At 44.8% G+C, this 14,060-nt stretch overlaps 1 protein-coding gene across 1 annotated transcript; it reads left to right on the forward strand.

Annotated features, from left to right (window-relative positions):
• The first annotated feature begins 25 nt into the window (after positions 1-25).
• Positions 26-10,483, forward strand: fh (fumarate hydratase). Its single transcript, XM_023830938.2, has 11 exons — positions 26-42; positions 2,113-2,399; positions 2,732-2,866; positions 3,065-3,175; positions 3,501-3,677; positions 3,859-4,041; positions 4,562-4,727; positions 5,161-5,364; positions 7,586-7,713; positions 9,223-9,376; positions 10,263-10,483. Exons 2-11 carry the CDS (start codon positions 2,280-2,282, stop codon positions 10,403-10,405), a joined length of 1,521 nt encoding a protein of 506 aa, XP_023686706.1. The 5' UTR covers positions 26-42; positions 2,113-2,279; the 3' UTR covers positions 10,406-10,483.
• The last annotated feature ends 3,577 nt before the right edge of the window (positions 10,484-14,060 follow it).

Below are 14,060 nucleotides of genomic sequence, written 5' to 3' on the forward strand. Positions count from 1 at the left end.
GCCTTAGCAACGGATCTAATGGGGCGTATTTATCGTTTGCTGGTTAGTTTTCTTTAATGCTGTGCACGATTCTGCACCTTAAACGCGATTCATCCCCTGAGAGCTTGGTTCGCCACGGGAATACGTCGTTCTCAATGACACCGAACAATTTCTGAGTTTGTCTTAATGTGATATTATTCCATCCTTTCACAACATAAGAATTTCATATGCTCCAGTCTACTTTGTCCAGCATAACTTGCTTTATATAATGCCATGCATTTTTTTCCAATTACGTATTAGTTTATTTACTTAATATTTAATATATGTTACTTAAATATAGAGGCTGTCGTGGATGTGAAAGCTGCAGCACTGGAGTAGTTTGGAGAGTCCATTCAGAGACACTTGGATTGGCTCCAAAGATTCGGATGTTTTGGTAAACCATTTAATGCTGCAGGAGGGGTCAGGAACATTGGTCAGGGTGGGGATGTGTTGATTAGCTCTGGGGATACTGAGTGGTGGAAGGAGCAGTTTGAGGGCCCCCTCAAGTCAGTGAAGATGTCCTCTCACCACAAAGCAGTGCTTGAAACGTTTGGTGGATTAGAGCAGTGTTTCTCAGCCCGGTCCTCGGGGACCCCAAGACAGTCTACATTTTTGCTCCCTCCCATAGGCAGATGACGTTGTTATGGTGGTCAAAAGCCTCCATGGTAGCAGGAGGGATGAGATCCGTAGAGAGCTGTTGAAAATATTGTTGCAGTGATGTGGCTTGCATGCCTTTTTAATATGGCATGGAAGGTGGGTAGAGTAATTCTGGACTGGCAAACAGGGATAGTGGTCCTTCTTTTAAAAAATCTATAAGGGGATCAGACTTCTCTGTCTCCCTGAGAATGCCTGTGCCAGGGTATTGGAGAGGAGACTCTGCCCACTGGTTGAACCATAGATTCAAATCAGAACAGCAAGACACCTTTTGTAAATGCAGCCTTAGAGAAAGCATATAACTGCATGCTCCAGCACATACTATGGGAGGCATTGCGGGACTGTGGGTGCCAGAGCTGCTACTGTCTGCTCTTGGGGGGGAGAAGTGTGTGGCTCAATGGGTTAAGCTGCTGTGCCTGTGATCGGAAGACTTGTTAAAATAGTCACATGTCAGTGGGATCTTAAGCAAGGCCCTCAACCCCCAGCTCTAGGGACGCTGCATGCTGGCTGACCCTGCGCTGTGACCCCCAAACTTGCTCTCACCCATATATGTGTCTGTATGTCTCAGGGAGGGCAAGGTGGGGTAGGCAAAAAGAGAATTTCCCCATGGGAAAACTATTCTATTCTCCAATGCCTGTATGAATGTAGGATACTTGGAACCAAATCAAAGTTATTTACAGTGAGTGTTGGTCTCCAATGTTTGTGAATTTCAAAAAACAGGACATCTAGGTTGCAAGGATATCTGGTATGTACAGCTAGAGGTGATGCTCCTGCAAATTGCAGATGATGATGTGCTTCTGGCTTCATGCTACCTGGACCTCCAGCACGCATTCGAGTTGTTCAGTGCTGGGTGTATATCGGCAAAGATGAGAATAAGCACCACCATATCCTAAGCCATGGTGCTGTCACAGAATGGAGTCTCTATCCTCAACTATGATCATGAACTGTAGATAATAATCAATCAAATCAAATCAAATTTTATTTGTAGAGCACATTTAAAAACAACAATGTTGACCAAAGTGCTTTACATTTCTAAGGTTGTGAGACCACAAGAGCTCTGCTCTGGGCACATACCACTGAGTGGAGGCCCCAGAAGAGATTTGGGACATGCTGGTGGGACTCCAGGAAAAGTAGTAAAGAATATGATGATCAACATGAGAAATATTATACAAATAGACTTTATTTACCTGTACAGTATAAGTCAGGTAAATATATTCAGATATTATAGTTATGAGGCTCAACATATGAGTGAAACTCATATTTGTAAAAACTTATCAGCTTTCAAAATTGTGTTTTGTTTCCTAATTCAGGCAATCTAGTGTAAGTAATACTTGGTCTAATGTATCCGCCAGTCGAACAGAACAACTGGCCCCAGTCTGCCCCCAAGCTGAAATGGTCTAGAAGCATCACTGACCGTTCCGCCGTCTCTGTCTCTTTCAGGACAGAGCAGGGCAGCATCGGGACCGAAGTCTGGGTTTCCACCCGGAATCTCTGAAAGGACGTACCGGTCCGCCCTATACGCGTCCCGCCCCCCAACAAGGCTCTTTGGTTGGCTCACTATAGTTCCGCCCTTCATCGTCGGGTCTTTGACACCGCTGAACAGCGCCATGTACCGCTCTCTCCGAAACTTTCAGCTATTAAATAGCAGCCTCCTAGTTCTGCAAAGGAGCGCCAGTATCAGGAAAGGCGGGCCCTGCCTCTCTGCAGCCTTTATTTCGTCTAGAATGGTGAGCTTAATTTTGCTGTGTATTTTCTCCTGCATGGTCCTTATAGGCCCTCGGATGACCTTTTCTACTGTTATATACGACTATAGTAAGCAACTGCTACTAAGACATCGTGTAATTGATGAATCATCGAATGTGTATTCTGTCCTACCAAAGCTGACATGTTTTTTTGGGATGTAGTGATAAAAAAATATATTTTTTTAAGTAGCGTTACTCGCCTGTGAGCAAGCGTCGTTGAAATACCATTATAAAATATCGCACTGGCTGTTTAGGTAAGAAGGTCAAAGTCAATATTATGTGATTAATAATTACTGTATATCCCGGCCACTTCATAGGCCAGCTCGGAATCATATAGAATCGAGCGGGACACCTTCGGTGAACTGAAAGTCCCCAACGACAAGTACTATGGCGCGCAGACTGTCAGGTCCACGATGAACTTCAAGATCGGCGGTGTTACTGAAAGGATGCCGGTAAGCGTTTGCAAAGCATTTTATTTTTAGGTTTTTCAAATGACAGGTTCCCTGTCTTTCAGGATATATGTGCAGTGACAAAACCCAGTGTGGCAACAGGATTTGTTATGCAATTCGATGTATCTCTTCAGTCGCAGTAGTGTTCTGCACAGAGATGGCACCGACCCTACGCGTGAATTGTTTCCGTGTATCTCTCAGATTCCGGTTATTAAAGCCTTTGGGATTTTGAAAAGAGCTGCTGCGGAGGTGAACAAGGACTACGGCCTGGACCCAAAGATTGCAGATGCCATTGTGAAGGCTGCAGACGAGGTGCTACATCTTGAGTTTGATATTACAGCGACTTCGGGCAGGAAAATGCTCAGTGATGTTCGGATAGTACCATTAAAACTATTGTAAAGCGTGTGCTTTTAGTGAGACCTCTGCAAATTTTGTTGTTTTATAATACATACTTGTGTGCACTACACTTTTATATATTCCTTATTGTATTACCTAATACAGCTGTAAGTTGTCATGGAAAACCATAATTAGCAAAATTAAATTGAAAAAAATCATTTCAAGGTGAATTTTCCCAGCAAATTTTATTTTACTGAATATACTGTGATATAATACTTCCTTGTATGTTTATCATTCTCAGGTCATAGCTGGGAAACTGGATGAACACTTCCCCCTGGTGGTCTGGCAGACCGGATCAGGCACTCAGACTAACATGAATGTGAATGAGGTCATCAGCAACAGGGCCATTGAGATTCTGGGAGGGAAGCTGGGTAGCAAGGATCCAGTGCACCCTAACGACCACGTCAACAAAAGCCAGGCAAGTCGTGTGCGTCTTTTTTTAAGGCGGAACCTGTAATGGTTTGAGCAGGACACCTTGATCATTACACAGTAGTGATACGACTGTTTCAGTTTGCTTGTGTCAGGTTTGGCGACGCCTTAAATTCAGCAGCGTCCCTCTCTCGGCAAATCCTGTGATTCGGCAGTGTGTTTCCTCGCAGAGCTCCAACGACACATTTCCCACAGCCATGCACATCGCGGCCGCCAAGGAGGTCCACGAGGTGCTCCTCCCCGGGCTGCAGACCCTGCACGACGCCCTGGCGGCGAAGGCGGCGCAATTCCAGGACATCATCAAGATCGGGCGCACCCACACGCAGGACGCCGTGCCCCTCTCCCTGGGACAGGTGCTGAGCGGCGTCTTCGGCGCGGTCCATACAAAACGTAGGGACACGCGTCACTGTGATTTGAGCGGGTTGGAACATCTAAGCAGGCCACATATGTTCAGTGTTCTGTGCGCTTAATTACTGTAGCTCTGATTTGTTCCACATTATTTGGGGTACCGGCAAATGCCGCACGGGTAATTTAAGCAGCTGACTGTTAATCTGCATCGCATGCACTGCAGATGCATGTGATTAATTATATACAAGCTTCAGTTTCTAGCTAAAACTTTAAAAATAAATGTGGATTATGGGATAAATAGATTAGTGATACTTTATTCATTGCACCTTGCTCTCCATGAGACACACAGACAGGTTTGTAGGTGAGAGCAAGCTTGGGGGTCACAGGATAGGGTCAGCCAGTGTGTAGCTCCCTTGGAGTTCGGGATTCAAACCGATGAAGGTCAGATGTTTGGTTTTTGAAATGTTTTGCTTGCAGGCTGTTTCATTGCGATGACTGACAGCTTTCTGTGCCTGTCCCATCCAGGAGTTTGGGGGCTATGTCCAGCAGGTGAAGTACAGCATTGAGCGCGTGAAGGCGTCCATGCCAAGGGTGTACGAGCTCGCGGCCGGGGGCACCGCCGTGGGCACCGGCCTGAACACGCGCATCGGCTTCGCTGAGAAAGTCGCAGCGAGGGTCTCTGCTCTTACAGGTACCTCGAGTTCCCTCTATACAGAAAATGTCAAAGCTGGCATCTTCTATAATGTTTGATGTATGATATCCAGTTCTGGTTCTCCAGGAATTACAGAAGATATTGATGCTTGAATTGAGTTTTATGAAAAAAAGATGCTGAATACACTTTAATCCAAAGCTACTTAAAATTTTTATCTAGTTACAGAGCTGGATATTTTATTGGTGCAAATTTATGTTAAGGGTACTGGAGCAGGGCCTGATCTTGGATTTGAGACAGGAACAACCAGCCTGGTGTGGCGTAATTTTTTTATATTTCAGATGTTTCTAATCCTGGTGTTTTTGAAGATTTTTAAAACGTGGAATATGTTTTGTCAGTCTTTGGCTCGGATAGGATGTGACCCAGGTCCAGTCCGACCCAGGAGCTGTTGACTCTTCCGTGCTCGATCGTGCAGGTCTGCCTTTCGTGACGGCGGCCAATAAGTTCGAGGCGCTGGCCGCGCACGACGCCTTGGTGGAGCTGAGCGGGGCGCTGAACACCGTAGCGTGCAGTATGATGAAGATCGCCAACGACATCCGCTTCCTGGGCTCGGGACCCCGCTGTGGCCTGGGCGAGCTCATCCTGCCGGAGAACGAGCCGGGCAGCAGCATCATGCCCGGTGGGTGGCCCGTCATCAGTCGCTTTGCCCTCCTGCCCACCCGTCCCGTTCCTGTACCCACATGTCCGAGTAACGTCACACTAACCTTGAGCTTAGTGAAAGGTCGTGAGAGCCACACAATGAAATGTTCAGCCGCTCCTCATTTAGCGACTACCTCGGTTAGCAATCTACAAATACGACGGATATAAAACCTTTATTTTCTGACCGATGCGCACATTTACGACTGAATTTCCTACGCCAGACAGCATGCACCGGAGTGAGAGAGATGTCATTAAAAAAAATGTTAAAATATGTCCACTTCGTGAAGGATGAAAGATATTGGAAGGCTGAAGTAAAGTGGTCATTTTGCTTTAACGGCCTGGTGGTTGGAACGGAACTCGAGCAACGAGGAGTGGTTGTTCTCACATGTGAGGGCAGTTTGAAGTCCCGGATTTAGCTGTAAAACTTGGACAATGAGAGTCAACCGAAGAGGTAACGTGAAGAACGAGAAAACTACACACAGGGAAGATGGAAGCTAGAAAGGAGACCTTCTCAGACCTGATCCGTGTTTGATCTGCTCCCGTCTCCTCTGCGCCTGTCTGTCTCTGACCAGCATTCCCATTGGCCATCGATGTCACCTGACAGCTTCATTAAAAACAGAAAAAAACCGACGAGCTTAATTTTGGCCGCACTGTGAAGGATACCTGATTAAAATAGAAATGGCCTTTTTTTTTTATAAACATGCAGATTCAGTCCTGCTGTCACTTAGCTCAGAGTGGCTGAAGGCCATTCACAAAACAGAAGCTCAGCTTCCAGCCAGATTTAAAGGAGTTTTACCTTCTGCTGAGCTACATCGTGGTTTGAATAGGGGCGGCAGTGAATGGAGGTCTTTTTGGAAGCATAGGAGTGGCTTTGGGCTGTTCGTCCACAGCTGTCGCTGCCATTTTTGGGGTAGGGTTAGGTTTCACGCAATGTTTGGTTTCCCCTTGGCATCTTGAGGTTAGAGGAGGGATATGAATACAAACGGTGCAAAGGTTTCTTACGCACATTGTCATTGGCTGTGCTAGTTGATCTTCAAGATTTGCACCAATGAAATAGTATCATAAAAAATAAGTCACTGTAAGGGAAACCTGTTGCTAATTCTTCAGTGGTTTGTGTTTCAAGCTTCGAAATGCTTCCAGTGTTTGTAAAAGGTCTCGACCTCATCTTTGACGAAAATAGAAGGCAGCGGTGGGGGGGGGGGGACATGAGGGGGCGACATTTGACGTTTGGCCAAGAGCGAGTCGCTGTGCACGTCTTTCGATCGTGTCCTTTGCAGTCGCGGTCTGCCATCTATCACAGGCGATTTTAAAGGGACTTACTTAACACTGTGTGGTTATTACACATGGGACCTGAAACCAGGGACTTGGGAGATCGAGCATTCCTGAAGTGTTTGGGGGGGGGGTACAAAAAGAAAATAGTCAAAGAAGAGAGGGAATAGAGCAAAGTGCATGAGGATGGTATTGCTGTTATATAACCACTGTTGCTCAATCTGTCTGCTACAGGGGCGAGTTTTGGATTTTTAAGGTTTTTAAACCATTTTAAACTGAATTTGAGAAAACACTTCTTTACACAGCGTGTAGTTAGAGTATGGAATAATCTTCCTGCTCATGTAGGGCAAGTTAAAACCCTGGGTTCCTTTAAATCAGAGCTAGATAAGATTCTAACAACTCTGACCTATTAGTTAAGTTCTCCCCAAACGAGCTTGATGGGCCGAATGACCTCCTCTTGTTTGTAAATTTCTTATGTTCTAGGGGCCATAATTTATACAGGGGGACTAACCTTATCATTAGCCAATCATATGTTTTGAAATGGTGAGTGACGGAGGAGGGGCACTCCGGGGACCAATCACCTTTCAGCTGAGGTCAGTGTCCCTGGGGTCCCACCTCTATATACTCACCTGGTCATCGACTCTTTGTTAGTTTTGTCTGGTTCATTTATTCTTGGATGGTGATATTTCAAAGCTGCAGTGATTGTAAACGGGTGAAAGGAAGTCCGAGTGTCTCGTTTAATGCAAACCTTGTGGTTGGGCCCCCTAAATGGCCGTTTCCCGCTTTAAGCGGCCCATCCGTGCACCTTCCAAAGGCTTATCCGGTAGAGGGTCATGGAGAACCTGGAGCGCACAAGGCATGTGGATGGGGACTCCCCACATGGGATGCCAGTGGCCCAGAACACGAGGCTTTACTCTGCTTGTCGTTTCCAGGGAAGGTGAACCCCACGCAGTGTGAAGCCATGACCATGGTGGCCGCCCAGGTAATGGGCAACCATGTCGCCGTGACGATCGGAGGCAGCAACGGACACTTTGAGCTGAACGTCTTCAAGCCCATGATGGTGAGAGTGCATTTTTTTCATGATATCGTTAAAGGCGATTTTAACGGGAATCATCTACATCAGTGTTTCCCAACCCAGTCCTCAGGGAACCCGGGACAGTCCACGTTTTTGCTTCCTCTCGGCTCCCAGCGCACCTGTACCAGGTATTCGGCATTCCTGATTGGCTGGGAGCTGGGAGGGAGCAAAAACATTGACTGTCCGGGGTTCCCCGCGGACTGGGTTGGGGAGACACTGATCTACATTACAACTAATACGCAGTGACTTTTGTTACATCATTTCTTCATCTATTAATCTGAATGCAGACTCCGCTTTCTGTAATACAGGATCGTTATTTTGACCCTGTGCTATCCTAGCAGAATCTCAGATCAGTGTTAAAATGCTTGAGCCCCGTTTTACCTCTGGGTGATTCAAAAATCACACATACACACTTACACAGTAATGAATATATTAATCTGTATGCATGTAATAATATATTTGTTAATAAATAGCTTATTTTGTGTGTTAAATGTACAATCAAAGGTCGTGGGCGGCTCAGAATTCCCAGCATGAGGGGTCTATACTCCTGGATACGTTAGAGTACGCGGTGACCTTACAGTATCATGGCATCTGGGTCCTAATGTCCCTAGAAAGAAGTGGAAGGTCAGAGGCCTTCTAGATCTTCTGAGACCTTTCTTGGGTGTGTGCTGGCTACTCCAGGACAGCCAGGGACTCATTCCATCCATTTTCATTATTTGCTTAAATCTAGATATTTGGGATTCGATTTGAGAGACTCGCGCGCGCGCACACAAGCTGACCAGTAGAACTGATCACTGTCACGAAGGGTTTATGTGGGAAGTAAAGTTACTTTCCCAAGTTGATTTGTGTTGTTGGGCATCTCATGCATTTTCACACATTTACTTTGAAAGTAAAGAAGCCCTTCTCAAAGTTCTGAAATGTAGCGAGGCACGCACCCAAAACCGAATTATGTAACGTGCTTTTATGCTTCGAGGGCAGATTTCTCTTCAGACTGGTTACTTCTTGGTAACATTTGTGGCCAAAAACCGCCGAAAGACACACACACTTCTGTTTTCTGACTGTTTTTATTAATTTGTTTAAAATGCATTTAAAGTAACATTTAAGATAGGCATACAAGATAGGTAAGGATACGCGTAGTTTAGTAAATTCCGACAAATGCCCTGTGTGTGATGTAGTTAGTTCCATTTTTCCCCATGGTGTTCACAGGTTTTGTTTACCTTGTATCTACACTTTTGCTCTTACATAAGAGAATGAATCTGCATGTAAGACCTTCCTGCGTTCTGCAATATCGTACTCAACAGCTGAATTCAGACCAGCGTGAATGTATTTTTAATATGGCTGCATTTGTGCGTCGTAATTGGCGAGCGGTAAAGATGGAGTCCTGCCAAGGCCTCCAGTTTTGTAAGACGGGCTTTTTGCTGCATTGCGGTGAACGGACAGCCCGTTGTGAAGCAATCTGCTATCCAAGACCCAGTCTGCACTGTGTCCTCCCAGATTAAAAACGTGCTGAACTCCGCCCGTCTGCTGGGTGACGCCTCCGTCTCCTTCACCAAGAACTGCGTGGAGGGCATCGAGGCCAACAGAGAGAGAATCAACAAGCTGATGAACGAGTCACTCATGCTGGTCACGGCGCTCAACCCACACATCGGTAAGCCAAGCGCGGCCACTAGAGGGCAGGCATGTACAGCTTTCCTCCACTGACAGCAGGGTGAAATCCACCCAAGGTCAGACTGAACGGAAGGGGGAGAGTTTGTGTATTTTAACCGTCGTCCTCCATAGGGACAGATTATGCTATTATTTTTTTAAGAAATGGACATCAGAACGTTAAATTTTTTTCCTTCGTTTCAAATGTTACTCCTAATATAGATGTCAAAGGTGAGTGGATTCGGAGTGTCAACCAAGAGAGCAGAATGGGTAGCAGATGTTGTCGGTCAGACTTAATTAGACCTGCAAGCCCACATGTACCTGGGACACGTGAACCAGCTGACCTCAGACAGCGTTTCTCCGTGCCTGGGTCTGCCGGTTCAAGCCGCGTCAATAATGCAATCAAGCTCTTCGTAGAATAACGGGGGAAAAAAGTTATGGCGTTTCAGCCAATGCAGAAAGGCTGAACCTGAGGCTAAATGGTTTCTTAACGCTCGTTTTAATCTCCCATGATGAAACCCCGTCTGTTTAGTTTAATGGATTACCGTAGTCTCTGTAATACAATCAAGGGCTTTTTAATGAGCATTCGAGGGCCCCTTTGTTGAATCTGTCGATGCAGAGCTATTCTGTGATGGTACTAAACAAACAGAATGTCAGCATATTTCCTGGATGCAATGCTAAAGATCTTTTTTAAAAACGAGCTCTGGGCCCAAGGCTGCTGAGATTACTCCTTATCCTTCTACCCTCTTTGACTTAAGAATTCTCTATGTCATAACTGGGCCTATATTCTAAAGGTAGCGCTGACTGGAATCGCATGCGGTCTCGCAGCCCTGGATGTCTAGACTCTGCAGAGCTAACCGATTACTTTGCCCGGCAACGCCGCTTCCTAGGTTACGACAAAGCCGCCGCGATCGCCAAGACCGCACACAAGGATGGCTCGACGCTGAAGGCCACGGCTGTCAAGCTTGGCTACCTGACAGAAGAGCAGTTCGACCAGTGGGTCAAGCCTCACGAAATGCTGGGCCCCAAGTAGGGCAGTCTGCCGTGCACTAGGCTTTGGAAATGCTCACTTCATCTTTGTACAATAAAAGAAACTCCTTGTGCAGAAGAACATTGTGATTCTTTTCCCCCTCTTCATTAAAGTGATGTGCACATACCGGAAGCTTGAGAAGGTTACGGAAGGTTCCGCTGCTGCTTTTTTTATATTCCCCAACTTATTTGGCTTTTTGGAAAGGGTTTGTCTTTGATGTAGTATAATTTCCATGCTGATATCAAAATACTGTTTAAAAAAAAAAAAAAAACAGTGCTTGCAGATTTTTCTGTCCCTGGTACGTTTGCTCAAGAACCCAAAGCTTCCATTTCCGGTGTTCTTTAGGCTGGAGGTTTTCTTATTGTCTCGCTGTGATGGAGGCCAATTTTGTCCGAATGGTTCTTTCCAAAGTCCTTATGCTACCTAGAATTCCTACTACCTACGTAATCCTGGACTTCCCCTGGGGGGTGGAAGCCAAGTAATGAGGTTTTAAGATGCCTGCTTCAGCCAAAATATCTAGTCCTCTTAACCATTATTTCATGCTGCTATTTTTTTCCCCACGCATTACAAAATGGTTTCACAGACAATGCTGTCCATGTAACTTGATGTGAACCCAATACGTGTTTGTTAAAGTGTGGAAGGGTTAAGGCATTGATTATGGCACTATATTGCTAAAATGCAGTTGCTGGAGATCTGGCACGAGATGAATAGCATCTTATTTTGACCCAGGCAGATGGAAAGAAAGGTGATATACTTCTTCCTCGATGATACCGATGCTGACTTTAAGTAAGTGCTGGTAAGGACTTCGGTGGTGTTACCATGGATACAGATGTCCTTTCAGAATTGAACTGGGCTGTCTAAATAACAAAACTGTACCACTAAGATGACATTCATCTGTTCAAAAATCATATCGGGATGTACGATCGCCCGGAGAATAAAGTTTATATTGTGTGAAAGTGAACCTATCTGGAAATCGTTTGTCGCAAGGCAGTAATTGAATGACTCTGAACGGCTATGGTTATAATGCAATTTCTCTAACGAAATGCGTAATTAAAATGAAACCCGTCAAACATGTAGGTTATTATGTTATGGTTTAAAAATGTGGGACGATCTTGTGACAAAATTAACTAAAAGCCAATTGGTTACGAATGCAAATTTGGATGCTAGTGGAAAGCCAGCCATTTGGATGCCACGTTTATTATGTTTCGTAGAATAAATTAGCTGATTATTGAATCCAATTTCACTAATTTCTTGTAGGTTTAGAGCTGGGCAGCTGCCGTTAAAGGAAAAGCAGTGTGAAACAAATGCATTATTTGGGGGAAAAAAACAACGTATTTGTGGTCACTAATTTACAGGTTTTTTGACGTAAAACGTCGGTGTCGTTAGCTTCAGCTTCGAAGAAACCTGAAATAAAAGGTTGAACCAATAAGCTTGAAAAAAAAACCTGTAAATTCTGAATTTTCCGTAAAAGTTGCGCACACGAGCACATCGCTTCCGCCGAGCGGCATCGGGAACTTTTTTTGCCGCAGCCGTGTCCGTATTTCGCCTGGTTTCACGGTTGTTGCCGCATCACAAAACCAAACTGCAATTTTAAACACGCCAGTAATTTGTAATTCTCCTTTTAAACCCCCCCGACTCCTCTGGATCACACAGCACATATTTATTATCAGGTTTTGCGTGCCCGCGGCTTCAGTGCCATATGGTCCCCCCAGCATCTCCTCAGGCCGCCGTGGGTGTGGCTGACCTTTCCAGGCTTATACTTGTCAATAGCGAAGACTGAGCTGGGAATCAGGGCGCAGAGGGGGGCGGATACGGCCTCCGCGGTGACGGGAGCTCCCTGGAAGGACAAACGCGCGTCCGCGCCAGCGCCGCCGTCTCCGCTTTCACCTGTCGCGCCAGCCTTACCAGCGTTCAATGTTTCCCGACAAGCTAATGATTTGTCTTTTAATGACTGCCTATTAGGACAGACTTTCTCATTTAGCCGGGTATATATATCAGGGTTAAACGGCGAGTAAACTGCGGCTCCGCTGAATGCTTTGACATATAAACCCAGCGTGATCTGCATCAAAATATGAACTTAGAAACCAGTACTGGTCCTTGTCGATATGTGGCGAGCATCTTCGCCGGCGCCCCCCATTCCGATGCAAAGTGAAATTGGCTGGCAAGTCGACGCCCCTTTAGAATTTGTCGCCTATAGGATTGACCGGCCCTGTTAGAATCTGCCGTCTGAAATCAATATTAAATCGTCCAATGGTTACCTTACTAGAAGAACGATGGGTCGTTCTTTAACATTTTAAAAAATGTTTTATTTACAGAATCACTTATTTTCTCATTTTAAAGCAGAAACTATGGGAATCGTGTGTACTGCATGTTTTTGCCCTCACAACAGATATTCAAATATCAAAGAATAGTGATATTGACAGGCAATTAGCCAAGCATATCTAAATGCTATTTCAAAAATCTGATCCTCTAACTGATTATTTATGCGACACATTTATTACCATAAGACATCTGTTTTATAGACCTATGTAATGTGTCAACACTTGTTAAAGGGAGCAATGAAAATTGGCTTTTAAAAGTCAGGGTTCTGAGTTTTAAGTGTCGATGCAGCTGTTGATGTCCAACTAGAGCCAAGTGAGTTTACTGCCTACCAGAGTGGATGGAAATCATTAAATATTAAATTGTGGCTCGGCAGTGACAGGATCCCTTACAGATCAAAGCAGGATTTGGGGTAATATTCGTAGAGCCCATTGGTTTGTGTGTGTGTGTGTGTTTTTTTTGAGTGAGCACACACTGTTTACTGAGAGAACTCGGAGTATCCTGGTGTTGATGAGTGGGATGAGACTTCAAACCCACGGTTGGTGCGATTACCATGTGCTGTCAATCAATCATCGCCACTCGAAGTCTGATTATCCAAACAAACACAGGAGAATGTTACAGATTCCACACATGAACTGAATTTAAACCCTCCACTCTAGTGGTGGAATGCAATGATATTGCACAACAAACCTGGCTGTCATGTAAATAATTTCCCCACAAATTATTTTGTTCTTAACAAAAGAACCTGAGTCAACAGCTTTTTGGCTGATTCATCACGGAACTCATTCTCTTAATGAAAGAACTTATAAAGTATGTCAACAGAGAACAATATTACATTAAAATGGGTGAGGAATGTTTCATATTGACATTTTATACTATGAAGTATTTTTAATATTGGAAACTACATAACATTAAAATTCAAAATATTCCGTTGCATAGTATTTCTATGCTGCGACACACACGGCTAGATCTATTGTTACTGTGGTGTTTTTGTTTACCATGACTGAGGACCTCGTTCCCCATTATAATGCAGACTGATGAAAAATAATGTGTCTGTTGCATTTTTTGTGTTTTGTTTGTTTTCTTGTATTACATTATTTTAATAAATTGATTTACATGTATTTACACAATTTTGTCCAAAACAACATAAAAGTGAAAAGAGATTTGGGTCAGTGAACAGGACTAGTCAGCATCATGGAACACATTGGGGTAAAGGGCCTTGCCCAAGTTCTGGTTATTATCTGACTAACCAGGGGATTCGAACCCACAACCACCTGGGTATGGAAACAGATCTCTAAACTACTTTTCAGCACACCGTATAATACTGTAATAATTTGGA

The sequence above is a fragment of the Paramormyrops kingsleyae genome, chromosome 20 (genome assembly GCF_048594095.1).
Source record: "Paramormyrops kingsleyae isolate MSU_618 chromosome 20, PKINGS_0.4, whole genome shotgun sequence".
Lineage (NCBI taxonomy): Eukaryota > Metazoa > Chordata > Actinopteri > Osteoglossiformes > Mormyridae > Paramormyrops > Paramormyrops kingsleyae.